At 39.8% G+C, this 25,597-nt stretch overlaps 1 protein-coding gene across 1 annotated transcript in view; it reads left to right on the top strand.

Annotated features, from left to right (window-relative positions):
- Positions 1-25,597, top strand: part of LOC127622295 (adenylate cyclase type 1-like) — a 90,040-nt gene that overhangs the window by 39,304 nt on the left and 25,139 nt on the right. Inside the window, exons 6-15 of the mRNA XM_052096359.1 lie at positions 1,711-1,869; positions 2,001-2,142; positions 6,428-6,583; positions 9,575-9,769; positions 16,935-17,032; positions 17,270-17,354; positions 19,086-19,175; positions 22,965-23,218; positions 23,323-23,449; positions 24,301-24,417. Coding sequence (XP_051952319.1) covers positions 1,711-1,869; positions 2,001-2,142; positions 6,428-6,583; positions 9,575-9,769; positions 16,935-17,032; positions 17,270-17,354; positions 19,086-19,175; positions 22,965-23,218; positions 23,323-23,449; positions 24,301-24,417 — 1,423 coding nt within the window. The remainder of the gene's footprint in view (positions 1-1,710; positions 1,870-2,000; positions 2,143-6,427; positions 6,584-9,574; positions 9,770-16,934; positions 17,033-17,269; positions 17,355-19,085; positions 19,176-22,964; positions 23,219-23,322; positions 23,450-24,300; positions 24,418-25,597) is intronic.

Below are 25,597 nucleotides of genomic sequence, written 5' to 3'. Positions count from 1 at the left end.
CAATAATAAACAGTTTCCTTAATATTTTCTTTAACAGTAAAGTTATAATAGAGAGAGAGATTACACGCTAAACAACTTAATATGTACATTACTGTGCTATAAAATCGGTTTATCATAAACATCTTAAAATAAAAATACATTCAAGAAGAAACAACCTTGTTGTTGTACCTATAGTGGCTTTTGAATAGCGTATTTGCTAAAAGGACAATTGAAAGTGATACAACGTGTGCATTTCTGCAAATGAGGTAAAAGAAATGTCACAAAAGGAGCACACTCACACTTAAGGTGTAACAAAGACTCAGGCAAGTTGGGATCCATCTGCGGTACTTTATTGAATAGCAGAACACAAGTCATACAAGCAAGGTCGTGGACAGGCAAACGGAGAATATAACAGGCAGGCAATAGCGTAACTAGAACAGGCAGGGGTCTGGGTAGGCAGCAAACAATCGTAGTAAGAGACAGGCAAGAGGTAAACAAGGCATGCTGCAAACGGGCAAGGTCTAAGTAACAGGCTAGGTTGGCACACAGAATAACTATAGAAATTGACAGAGTATAACTTGCTTGGTAATGTCGCCGGGGCTAACAAGACTTCGCAAAGAAGGATTAAACAGGCATGGTTAAATAGGGCAGGGTAACACAAAACAGCTGGGGATTAATCAGACCTAGGTATGCGGGCAGTAGGGAAATGTAGTTAACATAATCAGTATTCGGGTGAAAGTGATCTCTGATGGCTGAGGGAGGAGGCGCCTTCACCGGCGTTCGTAACATAAGGAACCTCAAAACTATGTTATAAAATAATCAGAAGTCATGAAAGTTAGAAAACATGTTACTGTAACTTCACCGGAAAACATTGCCTAATAAACACATCCTGATCGTAAAAAGAATATTCCTCGAGTAATGTTAGATTCACTCAGCATGACAACTAATATAATATTTAACAGTCCTACCAGAACATCGCTAAACAGTTAGCAGTTAAGCATCCATTGGGAAACTGCGGTTCTGCCGCTGCTGTCATCAGCGTAGCTTCCCCATAGCCAAAAACTCGACATACATTGTAGCTGGCCCTTCTTTCCTGTGATTTTATGCCAAATCTGACCCGACAGCACAAAATACAAATCATGGTTGCAGGCCTATTGTAGTGAATTGGGGTAAGACAAGGTCAAGGTAGTGAAAATGTTTTTTTTTTTTTATGTACTCACTCAATAATATAATTTTTTTCAAAAATCTTCCTTAGTGCAGCTTTAACATTAAAGGTGCAACATTAAGAAATAACTGTACTATGGACAAATATGTTGAAATATGTTGATTTTTGTGCTGCTGCTGCTGACACCAAGCACAATTTCTGCTTCCAAAGCTTACTTATAATTGACTCTGCATTCAGTATTAACCTGGGATTGGAGGAAATTATTTTAACATAGGAAAAAAGCTTCAGATGTGGAGATCACAAGACAAACTGAATACTCACTTTATTTCAGTAACCCCTCCCTATTATTGGTGACATTCAGTTGTTTAATAATTAATCATGGGTGACAAATACATCTGCAGATAGTCCTACAATTGCATCGGTGATGGTCACCAAAAAATATTTTTTTGTGTTGTAATGTTGCATCCATGCCAATAGGTGTAAGTATAAAGTCATATAGATCAGCAAACATCCACAAAATATTATTTAGGCTACCTTTAAAAAAGATTTTGTGCATGTGTAATCAGGTCTGTTGTGGAAGCAACCGAGGTGGACCTGAACATGCGTGTGGGTTTACACACGGGCCGTGTGCTATGCGGTGTTCTGGGGCTGCGCAAATGGCAGTATGATGTTTGGTCTAATGATGTCACACTGGCCAACATGATGGAGGCGGGAGGACTGCCTGGGTCAGTTACACATCAGTCTAACACATTCATACATGTTTGCCATTTCTACCCAAGCATCATGGAATGATACATATAGTGAAGACTATTTGAGCTGAAAGGTGAGAGTGTAATCATTTGCCCCTCCCCAACAGGAAGGTTCATATCACCAGGGCAACACTAGAATGTCTGAATGGAGATTATGAGGTGGAGCCGGGCTTCGGCCATGAGAGACACGCTTTCCTCAGCAAACATGCCATTGAGACCTTCTTCATTGTGCCCTCACACAGACGCAAGGTACAAAAACATCATCAACTCAATCATCAACAGAATGTACAGGGGATATAATGTAGGATGGAATTTGGTTTTCTTGGATTGTGAAAAGTAGAGACATTTCGATGCAAATAACCATGGTGTTACTACAGTAATATAGTGTTGATATAGTAACCATGTTTTTTTACGATTAACACTTTTTTAAAACACAGAATAACAAAACATAAATACAAAAAATCTACTTTTAGCACCCACAACCACCGCTCCTCCTCCCCATCCCCATCCCCATCCCCAACCCCACCCCGAACCTCAACAAACATCCCTGTGGTCATACATGAACACATACAAAAGAAAACAAAAACCAAACAATTCATAAAGAAAAATAAATACAAACATATACAGTATATAAAAATCACACACATTGACAATTACCCTCTCTCTCCACTATTCCAACCGAGAACCCTCAAAGAACACCATGTATCCACCCCAATTCCCAACAAACAAATCCAAATTCCCTATATTCTATAAGACCCTTCTTCTAAGGGCGCCACTCTTCCCATCTCTGAGCACCATTCCTGAAATGGGGGTGCTCCAACTGACTTACAACCCCTCAAAATCACCTGTCTGGCAATAACACTGGTTAGGACCCAATCCGCCACATGCTTATTCCCCACATTGATGACTGTCACATCTCCCAGAATACAGTGTCTGGGGCAAAACTAAACTTGAGTGCCCAAGATGTCATATACAAAATTCTTACCCCTCAACCAAAACCCTTGGATCTTAACGCACCCCCCAAAAACATGGGTTGTGTCTCCATCCTCCGATCCTCCTTCCGACCTTTGCTGTTGTAACCAACTTTGCCATCAGAATGCTCAAGTTCGGTGCTTCTATACAAATTTGGTGAGACAGAATTACATAACAGAAAATAATTTATTAAACAAACTCAAGCCAAAGGCAGAATAAACACAAAGAACGTGTAGATTTATTCACAAAACTGTATCAAAGGTGTGTTCCTCCCCAGAATAAACCAAATAAAAAGAAGACATTTTTGTTTTCAGTTTCCTCGGACAGTTAAACTAATGTTCAGTGAGCCGGCTGTTCAAGAATGCAGCAGATGACTTAATCCTTCCAATCTCCTGCAAAAATACTCAACAAATTGAACTCCAGCCAATAGGAGGCATAAGCACAAAGAATGAGCAGATTCATACACAAATGTGTTAACTGTGAAGGAGTGTTAATCCACCAAACAAACTCCAGCCGCTAGGCAGAACCAGCACCAAAAAATTGGTGATTGGTGTCCAGCTTCCTCAGATGATCAAGTTAAATTTTGTATGGGAAGGTTGGATTAGGTTTAGGGGTAGGGGTTGGTGTAGGGTGTCTTTGGGACTCTAAATAAACATAATAAACACACTTAAGTATTTAAATAGGGGTACAAATATCATTTAACATTATATGTACTAGGGTTGGGGGGCAAATAATAATCTAACTTTATTTGCACCAGGGTGCAAATAGCATCTGCCATAAAAATATTATAATACTGTATTTTTGTAATAGCTTTTGGGTAAACAAGTGAACACAGTAAAATTAAACTAAATATCACACTGGGATACAAGCAAATGTCAACTATGATGAAGGTAGATTTTAATCAAACGGTTGAACTGGAAAGGGTATTTTAGACTGGGGAAATTGGTCATGTTTTCTATTGAGGCAAGTTGTCACACATGTTTTATTTTTGAGTTTTTTTTATATAGAATTACAATGATTTTTAAGAGCCAGAAAAATAGTTATTAATAACTTGTTTTGTGGTTTCATAGTTGTTTTAATGTTTATATTTAGCTAAAAAGCCTATAGATGGCTATTTAATGGCAGGTTGTCATTGCGCCGCAGCCTCCTCAAAATTTTGATGAAATAGTATAAAAATAACTTTGATTTCTTTAGAATAATATGCATTGATGTATAATAAGACCAGATACATTTATCTATGAAGTAAATAGTTCCTATTTTGATTTGGGGTCTGAGGGTGTGTTTGGCCCTGGAGAAGTTTTGACATGCCATGACATTTGTGCTTTTTTCAGTTGCTTAAAAACAAATGAATGGCTAAAGTCTGATAACACTGTATTCAAAACAAACACTGTATTCAAAACAAACATATTAAACATTTGTCCACAAGACTTTTGAGAACTGGATCTTGTAGCCTAGAGTTTTTGCTACAAAATGATGTGAAAACCATCCTGATCAATTCACACAAAACAATATAGTACTTTACAACTTTTGTAAGACACTTTTAGTGTTAGAAAGGTCATATGCAAGGAGGCATACATTATCATGAATATTGATGTGATTCACACCTGAGGAGACAAAAGACCCCTCCCCTGGGCCTATCACTGAGGAATGTGACAGAAAGAGAATGAATGTGAAATCAAGTTTTAAGTTAAAAGAAGTAATCTGACTATACTTTTTCTTTACATAAAGACTACACTTTAATTTTAGACCTACACTACCGTTTAAAAGAAGTCTATTCTGCTCACCATGACTGCATTTATTTGATCCAAAAATACAGTAAAAACAGTGATATTTTGAACTATTTTTACAATTTAAAAGAACAGTTTTCTATTTGAATATATTGTAAAATGCTATTTGTGATCATATCATAGTTATATCATATAGCATACAATATACATTTTAGCCGATACAGCATTTAAATGTAACTAATACTTGCTTATTAGGACATATTTCAAATTTCAATACTCTGAATCCTGGCTGGCAAGTCTGGAAACAGTCCCACTAGTAAAATATGTACATGTTTATATAAAATAGCATGTCAACTAACTAAAACTAAATAACTTACTCGTCCAAAATTGTATCCTCGGCTGGATCAAATCACTATTCAAAATGCAAACGTTTATCGGAGTCCTGCACTTCTGAGGAAAATGTTATCTCTTCGTCACTATCCAGGAGTTTCCTTGCCTGTGTATCGTGCGATCTTCCAAATGCGCAGAAAAGTGAATGATGAAACTAGATGTTTCTATGGCACTGTTGGGGGCTTTTAACATTTGCACTGATTGCCTCAGTACATTAGCGTATGAATAGCGCTCTCTGCCCGTGGGTGTGATCACATTAGAGATAATTAGCTGAGCCAGTAAAAACTGTACATCACTTAGTTTCATACAGATTACATTGCAGGAGAATGTTTGTTTTAAATTTGAATTGTTTTATTTAAAAGTAGACATTTTAAGCTTTCTTTAGACATATGTTTCATGTTTGTGTGATAAGTATTCGTGGAGTTTCAGTTAATTTTTGTGACATGTTTCAGATATATGCTTGTGAACATAGAGACTGCTGACAGCTCACCCTTTTTATTTTCTTTATTTTACAAAAGCACAAGATTTTGTTGTTATTGTGAGTGTATACAAAAAAAGTAGACCCTTTATAATCTCTAATGATGTCTTACCCTTATCTCTATGCCCCAAAATTATTTTTATGTTGTTTCCGCTGTAATGACGTAAAAATCCTGCAGGATGCCCGGCACGTCCGTCGACCCCAGAGGGTTAAGAACCTTAAGGCTCAATTTAGTTCATCATTAGCTTAAACAGGAGCACTATATATTTGTTTTTACTGAAAGCAACTGTTAATTAAGGTGCTCATTAAGTGTGAATTTTCAGAAGAAGTGCAAAGTTCCTCTCATGTTTGACATAATTTAATTATCTTATGAAATCAAAAAGGTAAGACTTTAAGTCCATCTCTATTGGCTTTGAGACCATCTACAGTACATAAATGCTAGTGCACTTCTAAAAGTTGACAAAATTAACTTTTAGCAGATAAACACATTTAGAATTTACAGCATTTATTTTGCTGGAAAATGAACCAAAAATATTGATGACTCATCGTGCACTTGTGGGTGTATCCAAATTAAGCAAGTAGCAAATGATGCTTCACGATAAACAACAAAAATGAAAAAAAAAAAAAAACTGGATGAGCTCTTCGATATGCCCCACCCTAACGTCCTGTTTCAAAAGGTCAGGATAAACTTGATGGGGTCTTTTTCTTTTTCTGTTAAAGTTTTGAGTTTGCAATGACTTTTCTGCATTGAATTCAGCTGTATCTCCCAGATCTCTGTGACAAAGCAATAAAATGATTCACGTATGCACAATCAAGAGGCCTCACATGCCTCCCAGAATTCTTTAGAAATTAATTAGAGGCGGCGTCTTTTGAGTCACTCCCTCTTTAGTTACCACTGACATTTTCACACATTCAGTGAAGCTTTTCTCTTTCCGCATTCCACATTACATTCTCTCTCTCTCTGCAGATTTTTCCAGGGCTGATCCTATCAGACATAAAGCCAGCGAAGAGGATGAAGTTTAAGACAGTGTGTTATCTGCTGGTGCAGCTCATGCATTGCAGAAAGATGTTCAAGGCTGAGATCCCTTTCTCCAATGTCATGACCTGTGAGGATGATGACAAGGTTTGGGATTATTTTACATATGTCCATCTTCACAAAATTGTCAGCACTGCTTTTTTTCATCACTTGATTACATTGAGTGTGTGTGTAAAATCTGTACAATCCTCCAATACAATAAATTCTTAATCAAAGACCCAAAATCATCTTTCACACACACACAAATCAGATTCAATCTGTTTTAATCTGGTCCACTCTCTAATGCATGTTCTTCGGATAAGTGGATTATTGCATGCAGATCTTATCACAACAGCAGATGTACTGTTCTCATCATGGTTGACTGTGTGTGTGTTTTGCATGTATCAGTGCATAATTAACATTTTATCACCATTGCATGTATGAAAAAAATGCAGAGATGTGTTAAACATCCATCTTTCACCGTGTAGATATACTGTATGTGTGTACATGGGTTTAAATGTACATGTGGTTGTTGCATTGTTAGAACCCTGTTGGAGCTCTATTCCTAATAGATTAGTTAATTATGTAATTATTTACTCACCCTCCTGTCATTCCAACCCCTATGACTTAAGGCCGATTTATACTTCTACGTCAAACCTACGCCATAGGCTACATCTAGCTACGGCAGTTACAGCGTAGCCTGCACCGTAGCCTGGCGTGCTGTGATTGGTGCACTTTGTGGTTTGTGGAGACCACCCACCAGGATTAAAACAACAATATCTGAAGTAGCTTCACATTTTACCTAGATTATTTTAATATCTATGCATCATATCACATTGTATTTGGACTCAGGACCATTAAAGCAATTGTCTCAATCGAGAGCATCTGCTGTTTATATTCTGTTTGTGTTTCATGAAGTTTCAAGTGAAACAGCTTTTCTCAGGGCCTTTACTTGATATTAATTTTAAATGTGATTGAAAAAATATGTGTTGCATTCTACTCTCGAACTTTCTGATCTGCACAATGATTTGACCATATGTTTCACAGTATTGTGCACAGTAAATCATATTTGATAAGTTATCGAATTGGAACACTTCTAATTTATAAACAAGTTAAAAAGCACCTGGTAAGATTTGGTTATATTGCCTGTATGCATTGTCTTTAAAACAATGGCTTTTAGTGTTTGCCAAGTGAGGTGTAGTTATGAATTAATTTGATGTTTTATTTTTCAGCACGGGACGTCAAAAGTATGCCACCTTATTTATTTATTATTATTTAAGTGACTCAAGTGCAACCATACAGGATATTTTTCCTTTATTTTCTCCCTACAATACAGGCAACATGTTCACAAACTTTGAACTAGGTTTTAATGCTACAATAATTTAATACATTTTTTGAATCCAAGAATTACATTATTTTTGTTTATTTATTAATGTATAGCATTTTGTCTTTTTAACTGCAGAACGACGCTGACACCAACGCAGAACTAAATATGCAAACCAACACTTTGGCCACTATGCAGAACCTATGTCATAGGCTCAGCCCAGAAGTATAAATCAGCCTTTACTTTCCTCCGTGGTACAAAAAAGAAAAAATTTGCATGCTGCACTTTTCCATAAAATGAAAGCCTAGAGTGACTAGCGGCTGTCAAGCTCCAAAATGGACATTAAAACATAATAAAAGCAGGCCATGTGACTCATGCGCTATATTATTTAAAGCTAATTATATGGATCTACCAGAGCATGAGTGGTTAATTGGGAGGATGTGGAGAATTCCTGGTGGGATGCTCAAAAATTGGGCCAGTCGGCCCACATGTTAATGAAACTCTCAGTCATATGTTGCATAACAGTTGTCAACCATCGATATCATAGGGATCTGAATGGCATTCTGTATTATATCAGACACAGTCTCTACCATATTTTATAATTTACACCCAAACAACTGAGAGAGTGGACTGTGAGAGACAAAACATTGGCTATTAGCTGAATGGATGAACGTGCTTCAGGTAGCTGATCGTCACAAATTCAATACTGATTGTAGTCTCACAATCTCAGTCAGTTAATCTCTGAAATCCTTATTCTTTGTGGTGCAGAATGAAAATAACAATATTCTTTATTGTCACAAAATAAAAGAATACATAAAGTAAATAATTACAGATGCAATAGCTTGACACAGTACAAAAATAAAGGGACTTTACAGTTCTCAAAAGAGTAAACTCTAAATGAAATAAACTGCACAGAATGCTTTCAATACTTCTCAATCCCGATCTTCTTAAAGAGACAGTTCAAGTAGGCCTACCTGTAAAAGGAAAGTATAGATGTGTTTCTTTTTCTCTTTTTTCACTCTTATTTTTGGAAGTGGGCACTTTTAATGGCATTTAAACATGTAAAGACAATCACGCAACCTGCAAAATGCAAAGCTCTGAAAATTTTAATTGTGACCTCTTGAAATATGTATGTACAGTCTTTAGTGTTGTTATTTGCATATAGGTAGACTTTAAAATACACTTGACATTAACGGGGGTTAATGTCCCCCCCTTTGTTTTTTACAACCGATTCTATGAAGTCTTCAGCCAGAAAGCTAAAATTTTTGATTTAAACTTAAATTTGAAATGCCATATATGTTATGAAGATGGAAAATCCCATCTTTATCAAATCTGTCATCTTTATCTTAAATGTAATTTGTGCATGTGCATATCCACGTTTTGTGCATCAAGACACATCGCACCATGTTTGACACCAAACCCCATTGCTTCTCAAGTATAATATGGCTTCATATGCTTAGAATTTAGTGCATGAGTAAGGACTTTAACTCATTTTATGGTGCCTTTTTGGAGCTTTGAAATTTAGTGCAATTTAGTGCATGAGCTGGGTATACATTCTTTTAAATGTCTCCTTTTATGTACCACCGTAGAAAGATAGTCATATGGGTTTAGAACTAAATGAGGTGAAGTAAATTTCTAAGTGAACTATTTCTTTCATCTCTGTCCTTCTAAACTAATTCAGTCAGAAAAAAAACAATGCAAGAGGTATCTCAGAAATTGGAATCTCAATCCTGGAATTCAAGTGTGGATAACAGAATATTTTAATGGTTTTCCAGAGACGAGCGCTGCGAACAACTTCTGAGAAGATGCGCAGTCGGACTTCATTTTCGGCGGGCATGGTGCAGAACTCCCCCGGGACCAGAGTGAACCGTTACATAGGCCGTCTGATAGAAGCACGACAGACGGAGTCTGAGACAGCAGACTTCAACTTCATTACTCTCACATACAGGAACAGAGAGCGAGAGCAGAGAGTTAGTACCCACGCATACACAAAGGTGCAGAGGGAATGGATTATGGACGGGATGGACTGGCCATAGAGATCAGCAGGATTTTTCACAGTTGGGATGATCAAAAACACATTCATATGCAGCGTAAAAACACTATATGGCCAATAGGATGTGGACACCTTAACACCACACCCACATGTTAAACATTTAATTTTAAAATTATCACCATTAAAATGGAGTTGGTCCTCTCTTTACTACTACAACAGTTTACACTATTCTTGGAAAACTTTCCACTAGATGTTGGCTGTCAGGATTTGCCCCCATTTAGATACAAGAGCATCTGTGAGGTCAGGCACTGATTTTGGGTAATTAGGCCTGGCTTGCAGTTGCTGTTCCAATTCATCCCAATGGTGTTCATTGGGGTTCAGGTCTGGGTCTTAAGCAGGCTAGTCAAGACCTTCTACACCAGACTAAGTAAATCATTTTACTGGTGGCATCCTTTGACAATGCCACACTGAAAGTGACTGAGGTCTTTGGCACATTCTACTTAAAATTTTTGTCTTAATAGATTGCATGGCTGTATGCTTGATTAATATACAATGGGTGTACAGTGTCTGAAATAGCCAAACCCCTTCATTAGAAGGGGGTGTTCACATATTTTTGCCATATAGTGTATGGGTAATTTTCAATTTGTTTAAAAACAAAATCATACATTTTTTTTTTTTTTTTGTACTTTTACATAATTTTTATTCATAAAGGACAACATGTTGTTTTTTATTTTATTTATTTTTTCCACAAATGAAGCAAGAGGTTGTAACACAGTAACGATAACACCAGTGACAAATTACATATTTAAATTAACCATGTGAAAAAATTACAGTTAACATTTAAATAATTTTTATTTCAACATTCAACCACTATGCACATTTGAACAGCCTCTTCTTCCTCTGAACTTTGACTTGGAAGTTTCTTTTCTACAACTTTTTGTATTTTCAAAATACAAGTTTTAATATTTATAACACCAATGACATGAAATCAAGGAACAAACATTATTTTGAAATTATTTTAAATATGAATTACTTTTGCTTTTTGCACACTTGTTAGGCTTTGCACTAATGCTTGACTCGAGAAAACAAAATGAGTAAAAAACAAACCCAAATTCCTGTAAATGGCATAGAAGTGGTGTACCAGAAGAAGGAACGTCATGGTTACTGTTGTAACCTCCGTTCCCCAAGGGAAGGAATGAGACGTTCTGTCGAATGAAGTGACACAAGGGGTCTTCCTGGGATGCCAAATGTACCTCTGAACCTGAGAAAAGGCCAATGTCAAGTTGGCAGACAGAATTTGCATGCCCTTCCCCAGAAATAGAGGTATAAAGGGAAGCAGGGCAGCGAGTGCCAGTCAGGATTTTGCACCAAGGAGCTGAAAATAAGGTACGGCTGTTTACAGTGGTAGGTCTAGTGCTGTGGCAGGAGGGACACAACGTCTGGTTCTTTCCCTCATGGAACAGAGGTTTCAACAGTAACAATGACGTTCCCCTTCTGTCACTCACTCGACCTTGTGTCGAATGAAGTGACACAAGGGGTCCCATCTAAAAACGCCACGAACTGACTGTGTTACGTGAACTATCGAGACTGGTGGACTGCGTGTTAGAGGCAACTGGGTCGGCTGCACGTAGCCCTCCCCAACGCCCCCAAAGAGATGTCACATACAGACCTTAGGTTCCCCACATCCCTGAGGGGGGGAACAGGTGCTACATGACTAGCATGGGAACAAGCCCAGCAGCCACGTCCTTTTCTCTCACTATGTCTCTCACATAGGATGTGAAGAGGCTGAGGCTATCTTAAAGCTATGAAACGCATCGGGGTAGGCGGAATTTCCCGGTCCTATTCTTTCAGGGGAAAAAGACCCTGCGGAGGCCACATCCTGCCCAGACTAGGGGGAGGTAACATGTGGCAAATACACCACGAGGGTTGTGAAGCCATACGTGGGAAATGGCACGGTGGTAGGTCCAGCCTATTGAATGGGTACTCTACAGCGACCGGGGCAGTGGGGCTGCCCAAGGGAACGCGGGTCCGCCGACAGGAAATACATCATGGGGAGTTTGCCTGAGAAGGGAACTAAGCCCGTGGAGCCCGACCCCAGTACAGAGCACCTAGAAGGCTAGGGAGGAGAACATCCAAGGAGCGATGCTTAGTGGCTAACCTGGGATAGAAGGCGCACTGGATCAACTTGGTTGCAAGTTGAACACCCGGTCGGTTGTGCTGCGTTACCAAGTTCTACCAGCTCAGACCTGACAAAACAGGGGCCGAGACCATCTCAACCCTGAGATTGTATAATCTGGCAAAGGTATTGGGTGTTGTGCATCCCGCTGCTCTGCAAATGTCTGCTAAGGAGGTGCCATGGGCCAGTGCCCACGAGGATGCCACACTTCTCGGAGAGTGTGCTCGAACCCTCAAGGGGGCGGGCACGGCCTGGGTGTGATAAGCTAAGGAAATAGCATCAACGACCCAGTGAGCTAACCTCTGTTTGGAGACGGCGCTTCCCTTTTCCCAGTACGTGAAGCACGTACCAGACACAGCAACGAGAAGGCTTGGTCTACCTCTTACCGGGGCAGGTTGCTTGCAGGTTCATGACCTGGGGTCTGAAGGGGGTCGTAGGAACCCGAGTGCCTGCACTGTGAACTTCGGGGCTCTGAAAGCGAGGTCGGTGGCAAAGCGCAGTTCCTGCAGCATGTCAGGGTCGGAACTACCCAGGTGCAGATCTTTGAGTGTCTTGGCTTGGTGAACTTGCAGGAGAGCCATGGCATGCAGGCCAGAGGCGGCCTGTCCGGTGGCACTGTAGACTTTCGAGGTCAGTGATGACGTCATTCTACAGGCTCTGGAGGGGAGTACCGGGTGGTCCCACCAGGTGGGGCCATTCTCGGGACACAAGTGGATCATAACCGCTCTGTCCACCTGGGGGACCTCTGTGTACCTGTGGGCCGCCCCGCCATCCAGGGTAGTGAGAGCGGATGACCGACGGGGTTGGTTCCGGGCAGTAAAATGTGCCCTCCATGACCGCATCAGCTCGTCGTGCACTTCCGGGAAGAAAGGAACCGGGGGCGGAGTTGTCCACTCCAGCTTCACGCTCGCGGTGGCCCAGGAAAGCACAGCGGACATCTGCGCATCAGCCTCAGACTGGGCGAGCAGACCCGAAGGTGCCAGCCCAGATGAGTCATCAACATCAGACGCACAGTGACGCTCTCCGATGCAGCAAATCAAATTCCAGGGGCTCAAGGGAGAATGCTGGCTGGCCGCGAGGCGAGCTGCACCCATCCCGAGCTCGGGCGTGCCGGGGGACGGGTGGATCGTGGAGATTTACCCGGTGAAACCGAGCCCGTCGTCATCCCCAAATCGCCTTCATCGCCAGCCGGGTCGTCCTCAATCCCGTGGGAAGAAGGAACGACGCGGGGGCAGCTGAAGTGGCTTTCTCCCGTGAGGAAAGAAAGCCATGACCGCAATTTTGCCATGGCTATGTTCTCGCATTGAGAACATGAACCATTCATAAAACGCTGCCTGCATGTGATCGCAGCCCAGGCACATGAGACAGCTTTTATGACCGTCAGAAGTGGAGAGAAATCAACCGCATCCAGGAACTACACAGAGACGGAAAAACATCTTTAAAAAGACTCGTCCTGAAAAGGACGTTCAACGCCTGCTGTGTACTGCTGAGTAGAATGAGTGGAAACTCAAACTCTTTTAGAGGAAATAAACTCTTTTTAGGAGGAGAAACACTCTTTCAGGCAATGAAAGCCCTGTCGAAGTGCCCAGGAGGGTGGACTGCACAGCGTGCAGAGAGAGAAAACGCCAGCTGGAAACGTGCCGTAGATCCAACAGCATTGCTTCTTGCCAACAGAGGTGAGTGAAACAGTGGTGAACTCAGCTTTGCTGTTGCACAACCGTTTGGCTCCGAAGAAAAATTTTGACATGCACTCGCGTGTTTGACATGCATACAGTCGAGTTCACAAAGTCGTGGACCCTGGATGTCCTTCCTTCCTAGCCCTATGGTTCGCGAACTCGGCGGAGGAGTTTTCAGCCAGCCCCACTGTGTCTAATATGCCCTGTACTCTGATAGGTACTCCACAGGTGCCAATTACTCCGGTAACCCCTGTGAAGTATATTCCGCTGTACGGTCTCCCTGTCGGTGGACCCGTGTCTCCCTTGGGCAGCGCTCTCTCTGCCCCCGGTCACTGTGTTTGTAGAGACCTACCACCATGCTTCTTCCATGTGTGGCTGCTGAGCCCCCCTTTTGGGCAGGATGTTGTTTCTGTGGGTTCTTTTACCCCTGAAAGAATCGGAAAGGAGAAGAACACCTTCACCGATGTGTATGACAGCATTAGATGGCCCCAGCTGAATCTAATACTCTGTGGAGAGAATAACATAGAGAGAAAAGGCCGCGGCTGGCCCATGCTAGTTACGTCATAGCCCCTCAGGGATGTGGGGAACTACATGACATCTTTTGGGCATTGGGGATGTTACGTGCAGTCTGATGCACCTGATATTTTGCCTGCATCAGCAGTTCACGCAACAAGGTTCAGACACAACTTCAAGTGAGTGACAGAAGGGGAACGTCTTGTTTACAGTCGTAACCTCCGTTCCCTAATGGAGGGAACGAGACGTGGTGTTCCTCTTGCCACAACACTGTACTAGCTGCTGAAATGGCCGGACTGTGTCTCGGCTCCTCAGCACAAAACCAGAATGGAGTGGGCATTTCAGCTCCTATAATACCCATATGTCTGGGGGCATGCAAATTCCACTTGCCAATTCTCATTGGCCTTTTCTCAAAGAATCGGAGGTGTTCAGGGTTTTTAAGAGCAAACTCTAGTGTCACTACATTGACACAACGTCTCGTTCCCTCCATCAGGGAATGGAGGTTACGGCAGTAACCGAGATGTATTTCAGGCAACTGACAAATTCAAATATATTTTCTAAACAATTTGTAAAAAAAGTCAAACCTTTTTGTATTATTTAATAAAAGGCTAGGTTATATAATGATGCCTTTTAAATTGGGTTTCTTGACTATTTGAAATCTTTTTCATGACTGAAAAATCAAGAGATATGTTGATCACCATATTTTGACAATAACCCATATACACAGAATTTAAGGGAGAAACATTTCAGACATTATTAGCCTAAAATGTGTAAGCAGGTCAATTAAGCAACATTTTGTAGAGCAGCACTAGACACAGTTAACTCAGTAATATTTACGTAATAAAGATTTACTTTATTTAAATGACACATCACAGGTGTAAACTTTTATAACAAAGTGTATTATAATGTATTCAGCAGCCTGGGCTAAGCCCTGAATATCCATTGACTCTAGAACCACCCCATGGTTGACCCTTGCCTGAATGCAGTGTGGTTTTATTGTGTAACCATGTTTACACGACAGCTGATGCAAAGATATGATTTTATTAAAATTTTATTATTTCACAGATGCTAATTATTATCATTTAGAGATGTTTGAAAGCAACATACAATACCACGGCTAGAGAAAACAAGCATTTGTATAACTGGACTTTTGACTCAAAGTTTTCAAATACTGAGATATAGCCTTTTTGTCAACTTCCCTATGTGACAACAAGCACCAGTCCCCCCTATATATTGGGGGATTATTTGCTGTCATTTTGAGATGGGCAGTCCTGTGCTACTTTTAAGTCCCTGCCCATCCCTGATTCTGGGTAAACATGTATACAGCAGTAACTGATCGGTGGCATTAGCAGTAGTGACTTGGCAAAATGCGAGAGAGATGGAGTGAAGAATTTCATCACAGGCATGCCACATCCCACACATTGTTCTGTGGTGCTTCGTGACTCTCTGTCTCCTCTCACTTTCAACCTCCTCTCTTCCCCTCATCTTTCTCTCTCTCTCTCTTTCCCCATATTGACTCCTCCCTTCCTCTCAATCCCTCCGATCTCCGATTCATTTGAGGCATTCGCCCACATTAACGGAACGGGAGCAACAGTAATGATTTGGGAACATATGACATACGTCTGCCAACAACCACAACATTAAAACCACCTGCCTAATATTGTGTAGGTCCCCCCATGCTGACAAAACAGCGCCAACCCGCATCTCAGAATAGCATTCTGAGATGCTATTCTTCTCACCACAATTTTACGAAGTGGTTATTTGAAATAGACTTTGTCAGTTCAAACCAGTCTGGCCAGTCTCCGTTGATCTCTCTCATCAACAAGGCGTTTCCGTCCACAGACCTGCCACTAACTGGATGTTTTTTGTTTTTGGCACCATTCTGAGTAAATTTATAGAGACTGTTGTGCGTGAAAATCCCAGGAGATCAGCAGTTACAGAAATACTCAAACCAGCCCGTTTGGCACCAACAATCATGCCATGCTCCAAATCACTGAGATAAATTTTTTCCATTCTGATGGTTGATGTGAATATTTACTGAAGCTCCTGACCCATATATGCATGGTTTTATGCACTGAACTGCTTCAACATGATTGGCTGATTAGATAATCGCATGGATGATTATTGGGGCCAGACAGGCACATTTTCATGCACAACAGTCTTTTTACTCAGAATGGTGGCTAAAACAAAAAACATCCAGTGAGGGGCAGTTCTGCATATGGAAATGCCTTGTTGATGAGAGAGATCAGCAGAGAATGACCAGACTGGTTTGAACTGACAAAGTCTATGGTAACTCAGATAAACTCTCTGTACAATTGTCATGAGAAGAATAGGTTGGCACTGTTTTGCGGCATGAGGGGGACCTAAACAATATTAGGCAGGTGGTTTTAATGTTGTGGCTGATCGGTGTACATTCTCTCTCATTCTTTCTCTCAAACTACAGGAGCTTGCTGTGGCTTTCCCTGCTCTCTGTGGGATTATAATGACATTGCATCTGGCTCTTGTGTAGAGGGGGATTTTGGTTTTTATACTCTAATGAAGCTGATGCACAAATCAGTGCATTGCATCGATCTATCACAGTCTGTGCTGGAATGACACAAACACACGTTCCTTGTGACACCTAAAAGAGACAAAACCCAGCACGTGTTCACTTGCACACACACACACACACACATACACATGTGGATATATTGATTGCATAATTGCTGTGATCTATCAAATTGTCTCTCTCTCTTTCTCTCTCTCTCTCTCTCTCTCTCTCTCTTTCGCTCTCACAGTATCAACAAGTGTATGATGATGCCTTTATCGGCGCTGTGGTCATGTCTCTAGTCCTCACTTCATTTTTTGCAGTCGTCTATTTTCTCATCATTCCTCAGTACGTAACACACACACACAAACATATATCTAAAAATACCCCATTTTAAATGAATGTCCAAACACACCTTTTCTTTGTTTGCTAGACACACTAAATTGATCACACATTTCACGTCCTCAGAGGTCACTGAAGCACACACACACACACACACACACACGCGCACGCACGCACGCACGCACGCACGCACGCACGCATACTTATTTGCGTATAACCTTTCTCTGTCTCTCTCTTCTGTAGAGGTCTACTGGTTGTGATTCTGCTGGTTCTTTGTTTGTGTTTCCACATGACAAGTGTGATGTACCTTCACATCACTCACGTGCAGGTAACACACACTAACACAATATTATATTAAATGCATTCTTTTTCTTGGCTTTATTTAGCAATGCTCTCATTGGCATGATAGCAGTGAGGACATTTGCAAACTCAACCTTGGTTTGAGCTGTAAAGAAATACATATTTAAGGGGGCCTGGGTAGCTCAGCAAGTATAGATGCTGACTGCCTCACCTGGAGTCTCAAGTTCGAATCCAGGGTGTGCTGAGTGACTCCAGTCAGGCTTCCTATGCAACCAATTGGTCCAGTTGCTAGTGTGGGTAGAGTCACGTTGGGTTAACCTCCTCGTGGTCTCTATAATGTGGTTGTCACTATTGCCTGGGCGGGTGGTGAGTTGTGTGTGGATGCCGCGGGAATAGCTTCAGCCTTCAGTAACACGCTCAACAAGCCACATGATAAGATGTGCGGATTGACGTCTCAGACACAGAGGCAACTGAGATTGAGGCGAGTCACTACGCCACCATGAGGACTTAGAGTGCATTAGGAATTGGGCATGCCAAACTGGGGAGAAAAGGGAGAAAAATAAGACCAGCATCACTATTACTATTGCTCATATAAATCAGTATGGATTTAAACAAACCCCTAAACATAAGTTTTAAACAATGGCACAGAACATGTCCTGCACCCAGGGCCATTTCTGCACATATGGGAGCCCTAAGCAAAACCCTACCCCACTCTCGTAATTACATATTTGTGGTGGCGTTCATGTGCATGAATTTAAGAATCATAGCGAAAGCAAATTGTTATTGGTAATAATTCAAATTTGCTTGAGAATTTGAATGTTTTTATGAATGTTTTGTACTATTACTGAAGGATAAAGATACATCTCGCCAGAAAATAAGCCTCATTAACTGGTTAATGCAGTGACAAGTGTTTGCAACAATACATTTCCCATCATTATATGTGGGCAGACAAGGATAATAAAATAGATATATAAAGCATTAATTACACACCTAATGTGTGACTTTGCTCATCATTTTGTTGCATTGGTGCTTAAAAAAGCTTTCTGCCTTCGCTAGTAAGCGAAAAAGAGAGAAAAAAATATGAAATTAAAAATGGGTCAGTTCTTTGCGACTAAAATTAATTGAACGCATAATACTTAAGATTTTCATCCTTGTAAATGCAAACATCCCAGGAGGTCTAGAATGCACCATTACTTGTAACTTTTTGTATATTTAGTATATTGTGGTGCACCCTTGTGGCTCCGGGGCCCTAAGTGTCCACTAATACCACGTATAGCTAGAAATGGTCCTGCCTGCACCGTTTTAGCTACAGACAATGAATGATTCCTCAAATCCTGCGGCTTTGTTGACTTTTCTAAGTGATGATTTGACTTAAAATGTTCACTGGGATGCCGATAAAATGAGTAATGGGATCCTAAATATCAGAATATCATAGAAACATGTGGGCGGGCTATTTTGACCAGGCCAATTAAGCAACCGCATAGAAACCACCCAGAACACCCTACTACCACTTAGCAATGCCCTAGCAACCTTCCAGGACACCCTAGAAACCGTATAGCAACAAGCGCCGACCCAGATTACCTTAACAACCACACTGCAGTGCTCTGGCAACCACCCACAACACCCTAACTTCGTGGCAGTGACTTTTGTCTGGGCAAGCGCAACTTACATTTTCTTCAAAAATTTGCAAATCTAGTTCTTTTGAATGTCTTTGGTCAGCACATTCACTGAATTCTCACTCCTTTCTCTGTGTGTTCAGTGCTCTCCTGACTGCCTGACCCTGCAGATCAGAACGGTTCTGTGTGGCTTTCTGGTCCTGCTCATGTACTCCGTGACCCAGGGGTGTGTGGTGAGTGTGTGTGTACAGTAGAAGAGAGTGATTATCGTGTGATTGAGGGGGATGCATACAACATTGATTGAAAAAATGTGTGCAGCAAATGTGTCCATTTAATCAAGTTGGCTATTGACTCATATTAGACCTTGTGGTAACGGTTTATTTGAAGCCTTTACATGTAATATGTTATAAAGGTAATACAGATGCCACATCATGCACTTAGTAATGCATTTTATATTTTATAAATACATTTATCTACAGTTACTATACATTATAATACTTAAACTAAATTGAGTAATTATGGAGTATAGAGAAATGCATTATATCTTGAGCTGTTTAAAGTTTAAATGTTAGCACATGTGATTAATGAAATACGATGAACACAGTTCACTTTTAATGTTGTTAATGTATTTAATCAATTTGCTATTATAAGTGTATCACTCTGTTCTGTGTGATTTTTAATCAACCTTAACATGTATGAAATATCACCCACAAGTGAACACACCTTTCGTAAAAACATTTAGAGTACAGCTGCAGAGATTCTGTGGCAAAAACATCTTTATTGCATATGAAAAATTTATACAATTATGAGATTAATCACTATTAAATATTTTAAACACTTGACAGACCTAATCATAACACATGATATGAGACATTTGGATGTCGATCATGTGATATAATCAGGGGTTCAATTGGGCCGGTACGGTCCGGATCAATAGTATCCAGCTGCAGAGCCGCAGCACCACCAGTTTCAGAACCCCAGTTTCAGAACACCAGCGCCAGAACCTGAAGTGAGGGGCGGAGCTTACGTTCGAAACCGAGTAGCGCCACCTAACGTTTTGGAGAGTACTTTGCTTTTATTACAAACGAAACATCATACTTTATACGTATGTTATAATGATTCTTTAAGGTACAGTACAATAAGCACTTTAAAACATTGATCTTGTGTAATATAATTGTATATAGTTATCCGTTTCATTGTATTATGAGAGTTACTTCCTGATCATGATGGTGAAAAAAAATGCTTGAAACTTATGGGCATTTTATATAAAATATACTTTATTTCACAAGAACATGTGCAGCATGCATTTTTCTTTATGTAAAATAAAACATGTCAAAAAAACTAAAAAAGAGAGAAAATTCAGCATAATTTTAAAAGAAACAATAAAAATATATACAACAAATGACCAATTCACACCTAGGCCCATTTTATCATGACAATCCTGTATAAATTAAACTTAAAATGTATCAAATGAGGAATTCACTCTCAGGCCCATTTTGTCCTTACATTCTTGCTAAAATAACTCCATGTCATCCCTGAACACAAAATGAAATAGAAAGGGCTCTCTGGAAGCTTCTGACTGTTCCAGGAGATTGTTATGGGCCTTTTCCTTGTGGTCTTCATTCATTCGAAATGTCTCTACAAGAGATGAAAGCACCACACAATAATCTCAACGTAAAAAAAACCCCATCAACTATAAGGTAACATTAACTCACAAACAATGCATATAACAGAGGAACGTGGAACAAACACTTTAACACCTTCACAAGATGTCTTCAAAACGTCACCACAAGGCTCATTTACAACACGCAAAAATGTATCGAACCATCCGTAGAATTTTTTTTTTTAATACAGTAAAGTATGACAACATATTCAAGCTTCATTAAGATGATAAAGTTATGCACAAATTAAATATTTAGCAGATAAACGCTGAACTTAATATATGCGATAATTTTTCACAACATGATGTCAAAAACGTTACACAACTCACCATGCTCTCCGCCATGCTTGTCTCATTGTCAATAACTCCACCCCTCACTTCAGGTTCTGGCGCTGGGGTTCTGAAACTGGGGTTCTGAAACTGGGGTTCTGAAACTGGTGGTGCTGTGGGTCTGCAGCTGGATATGTCTCGTCCGGATCGGCGTTCAGGCACCTTTGGTTCTAAAAATAAAAAGATGCTTGTTTGTCAATCAATTCCATTTCTTGTACTCTCCAATGCGGATTTTGTTTGATACATCTGACACATTCCGTCTCTATTTAGTGACGTGGTCAAAAGTATTTCAAGTTCATTATGCTTCGCTCTAGTCAGTTGCGGATGCTGGTAGAGGCAGAATACTAGAGCAGCATGAGACAACGCGTCCCCGCATTCTGTTCCAAAGAAATCGCGTAATATGCAATCTTCTATCCACTGATATGCAGTAGCGATTTCGCTTAGTTTTACTAAAACACACGAAGGGGGTTTGAATCTGGAATCTGTCGCATTCAAAGCGACATCAAAACTGATCAAAACACTGTAAAAGGTTTCACAGTTATTTGCATATTTACGTGTGTCCTCGATTTTGGTTGATTTAGCATCTATTTTTATTTTGTTTAAAACATTAAAAAAAAAAAAAAGGAGCAAATATACAGTGGGATTCACTAGTGAAAATGCTTGTTCATGGCACAGTGAAGAATTTTAAACTCTTTCATAATTTAATGCAAATGTTTTCATTGCTTATTATATTATCAGAAAAACAATTCGAGTAAAAGGTAGTTGTCTTCTTTTAAATTGTAACATAATTAGATTTAGCTGTTGCATGTTCTAATCCAGTGGTTCTCAAAAATGTTTACTCCAAGGCCCCCCCAATGTCCAACACAATCTTTGAAGGCCCCTCTGCCCGAAACTAGACATGTCTGATTAAAAAAATTGATCGTGGATCATTTTTAATTCTAGAAGGTTCAGAAAGAGTCTGTTTATAATCTGTAGGCATACATCTTAACGTATTGTTTTTTAGCATTTTAATTAAGTTAGTTGGGACAAGAAGGGGTACCTTCTTGGCCCCCCCACCAAGGACAAGAAGGTACCCCCACCTCCAAAATCCCAATTTAACCCCTGGATATAATGCATAATATTCTTGAATGGTGTAGGTTTGGACTATTGATTTAACATGTTACTTCAGTGCAGGTATTTATCTAAAAAAATGAATGCAATTTATCATGCCCTCGGACCATAATAAGGAATTTTCCTACCATTGGACCAATTCAAACTTGAAGCACCACCTTCATGTTTTTACGAGTCTTAGTCAGCAGTGGGCAGTAAACTGAACTCCAGCTGAACAGGCAACAAACCAAGCAGGCAGCGCCAGATGAGGACATGATCATGCATTCAAACACAGCTGGACAGAGTGCAACTCCGAATACAGGGGTCAAAAAATTTGTTGTTCTAAATTTCAAACTACTAACAAGGACCTAAAGACATTGTTTATCCTGCAACGCAACCAAAATGACTTACACATGTTTACATTGACACATCCTTAGAAAAGCCCTCATAATAAATCTGTCTTGGAAGGATTGAAAATTCAACTGCAAAATGGATTGCTGTAAACCGTAGGCCAAAGACAGGCTTATGTTCAATAACATGGAAATAAATAATATATTGCCTTCTAAAGCCACTTTTTTTATTGTTTAATCAAGGCTTTACTCATCTGCAACAATAATGTAATGTATTTTAATTATCTGAATTATTATACGTATAATTATGTAATCAGATATTGAATTAGTTTTATTCGAGGGCCTTTCTGAGCAGGTCTGATTAATTGGCATAGCATGTAATTAATTTGATTAAAAAATGAATCAGTTGACAACCGAATTGTAATGTATACAATGGATACAATTATTCATAAAAACAATGTGTTACAATGTGTATAAAAAAAATTTGTATGAATTTGTTGTAATTCATTATGAGTAACTTTATATTGCATATAGTATAGATGGGCTTGAAATGCAACTGAACTTTTACGTTTTGGGTGTCTTATCTAACACAGGTGGGATGTGTACCGTGGTCATTGGAGCAGAACTCCAATGTCTCCATGGTGACGGTTGTCACAGTGAATAGGACTGGTGTGGGCTCCGGGGTGTGCAAATACACTCCATATGTATTTTTATCATGTGTGATGGCATCACTATCTGTGGCGTTGTACCTACGTGTGTCGTCACTCCCCAAGATCCTCCTGGTTCTACTTCTCAACATCCTACACACTGTCGTTATGGAGACCAGTGGCTATCGGGAGGCCATGGGGTAAGTCGAGAGAAGCACGAAGATTATAGGAATGCATAGTTTCATATTTATCTATTTCATCTGCTTATGAGCTAAGGGATGTCATCATATGTGTATGTGTATAGTGGTGGATTCTTTCACACACATGGCTATGACCCGGTTCTGGCAATGCTGTTGTTTTCTGGAGCTCTGGTGCTCCACTGCAGACAATTGGATCTCAAACTCAGACTGGACTACCTCTGGGCCACTCAGGTGGGTGCATCGGTGCATGTGCATTAGTGTTTTAGGGTGTTTGTATATGTATGAAGCTTCTAATGGCTAAAATGCTTCAGCAATGATATAAGTAATGTTTCGCAGATTTCCACAGAATTGGTACACCTGTCATTCAAATATCCCATCCATACATTCTTCTTCCCTTGCATGTCTGTTTATTAAATGTGCGATCAGTAAGTTTTTGGCAATTTGTTTGCAGGGCAGATATGTCTACTTGCACTTATACTGATACATAGTGGCGTGGATGCAGAATGCAGAACCAAATATTTTCAGATATCAATGGATTTGTAGAAATGCACTAATGGTAGTCAGCCATAAAAACTGCCATGGGACTGGCAGTTCCTATGGCTGAACTGTCAATCCCATGCTCATTGACACATAAGCATGCTTGTTCACGTTTTTGAACTGGCATGTGCACGATACCAAGAGTCCTTGTGAGAACATGCGAACATATTTTAATAAAATTGTTTAATGAGGAGTGCACCTTTAATATTTTGTCTAATATGATAATGTAGTCAGCTACGCGTGTTAAAATTCACCATGGAGATTTTTCCTCAAAATCAGAGCTGAAAATACAGAAAAAAAAGAGCTGAAAAAAAAAAAAAAACATTTAAAGAGCATATAAGCAACATCAGCAACAGTGCTTTGGCACTGTAAAAAAAGACATGCTACTTTATTTTATAAGTAACAGTGCCCTCTGGTGGATTTTAATTATTTTCTACACTATAATTATTAGTTTTAATCATTAATGAACTCTAAACTCTCCAGTGTCTGTAGAGTGCCGTACCAGAATATTTTCTTAAAACATGTTTGTGTGTTACATTTTCTAGGCAGAAGAGGAGAGAGATGACATGGAGAGAGTGAAGCTGGACAATAAGAGGATTCTGTTCAATCTGCTGCCTGCGCATGTTGCACAGCACTTCCTGCTGTCCAACCCACGAAACATGGTCAGATTTCAGAGAGATTTCACTGAAATTTTGGATGGGCTGAAAGACAATGATCACGGATCATTTAACATCCATAATGTATATCCAAGTGAACCAGTAAATTTAGATTGAAATAATTATATCTATTATGATTTGAGTGGCTTGGCTTGATATTGTTGGTCAATATTATTTATCTGTATCCGTAAGACCAGCACACAAAAAAATTATAATTTCATAGGCAGAAGAATAATATCAGAAAAATACCATAAAAATATATACATTAGAATGATTAAATCTTTACAATAATGTGTACTAATGAATCATGCACAATAAAATTTAGTTAAGGAAGTAAAGAGGGTTAATTTTGTTTTTAATTTCATGATGTCTTAAAAGGGATAATTCACCCCAAAAAGAAAATTCTGTCATTATTTACTAACGCTGATGATGTTTAAACCCGAATGACTTTCTTTCCTCCATGGAACACAAAAAAATTGATCGATCATTAGTTATGTTAATGTGTAAGCTGCTCTTATTCATACAATGAAAGTGGATGGGGACCAGGAAAAGGTGAAAAGGTACCAAAAGTACTTTCGCTTTACATTCCATGTCTTCTAAAGCTATATCTTTGTGTGAGGAACGGAACTAAATTTAATTCACTGAATCAATATTCACTGAAAATCTAGCTCGACAGCGGCGGCCACCATTTCACTTTTTTCATTTCTTATCTTTTTTTAATGCAAAAGATACGTTTGAAAATCTCTTTTGTGTTCCATGGCAGAAAGAAAGTCATACAGGTTTGTAACTAAATGAGTGAATTATGACAGAATTTTCATTTGTAGTTGAAGTATCCTTTTAATTGAGCATCTCAGTTGTAATTCTCTGTCACCACTTCATGGAGATGTTGTTGTGATCCAGCAATAATTTAGGTGAGAGTTCAGTAGAGATCCTTTGATGATACTGTGTGTTTTGATCATGTAAATGAGATAGCATTGAGAGTAGTGCTAATGCTCAGCCTCGCTGTCTAGCTTTGTGATCTCACTGCCAGGTTCCTTTGTGAGGCCTTATGAATATGAGGAATGTGTCATTACACTCCCCAGTTTGTTATATTCTATATGTTTGCTGCATGCTTAACACATGCTGCTCGTCTCTTTTCCTGTCCAAGACCCTTTACAGGAATTGATGTAATCAGACATCCTGAAAT

The sequence above is a fragment of the Xyrauchen texanus genome, chromosome 28, assembly GCF_025860055.1.
Source record: "Xyrauchen texanus isolate HMW12.3.18 chromosome 28, RBS_HiC_50CHRs, whole genome shotgun sequence".
In the NCBI taxonomy this organism is placed as follows: domain Eukaryota; kingdom Metazoa; phylum Chordata; class Actinopteri; order Cypriniformes; family Catostomidae; genus Xyrauchen; species Xyrauchen texanus.
Note: the sequence above shows the minus strand (reverse complement) of the source record. Positions and strands in the feature narration are given on the sequence as shown.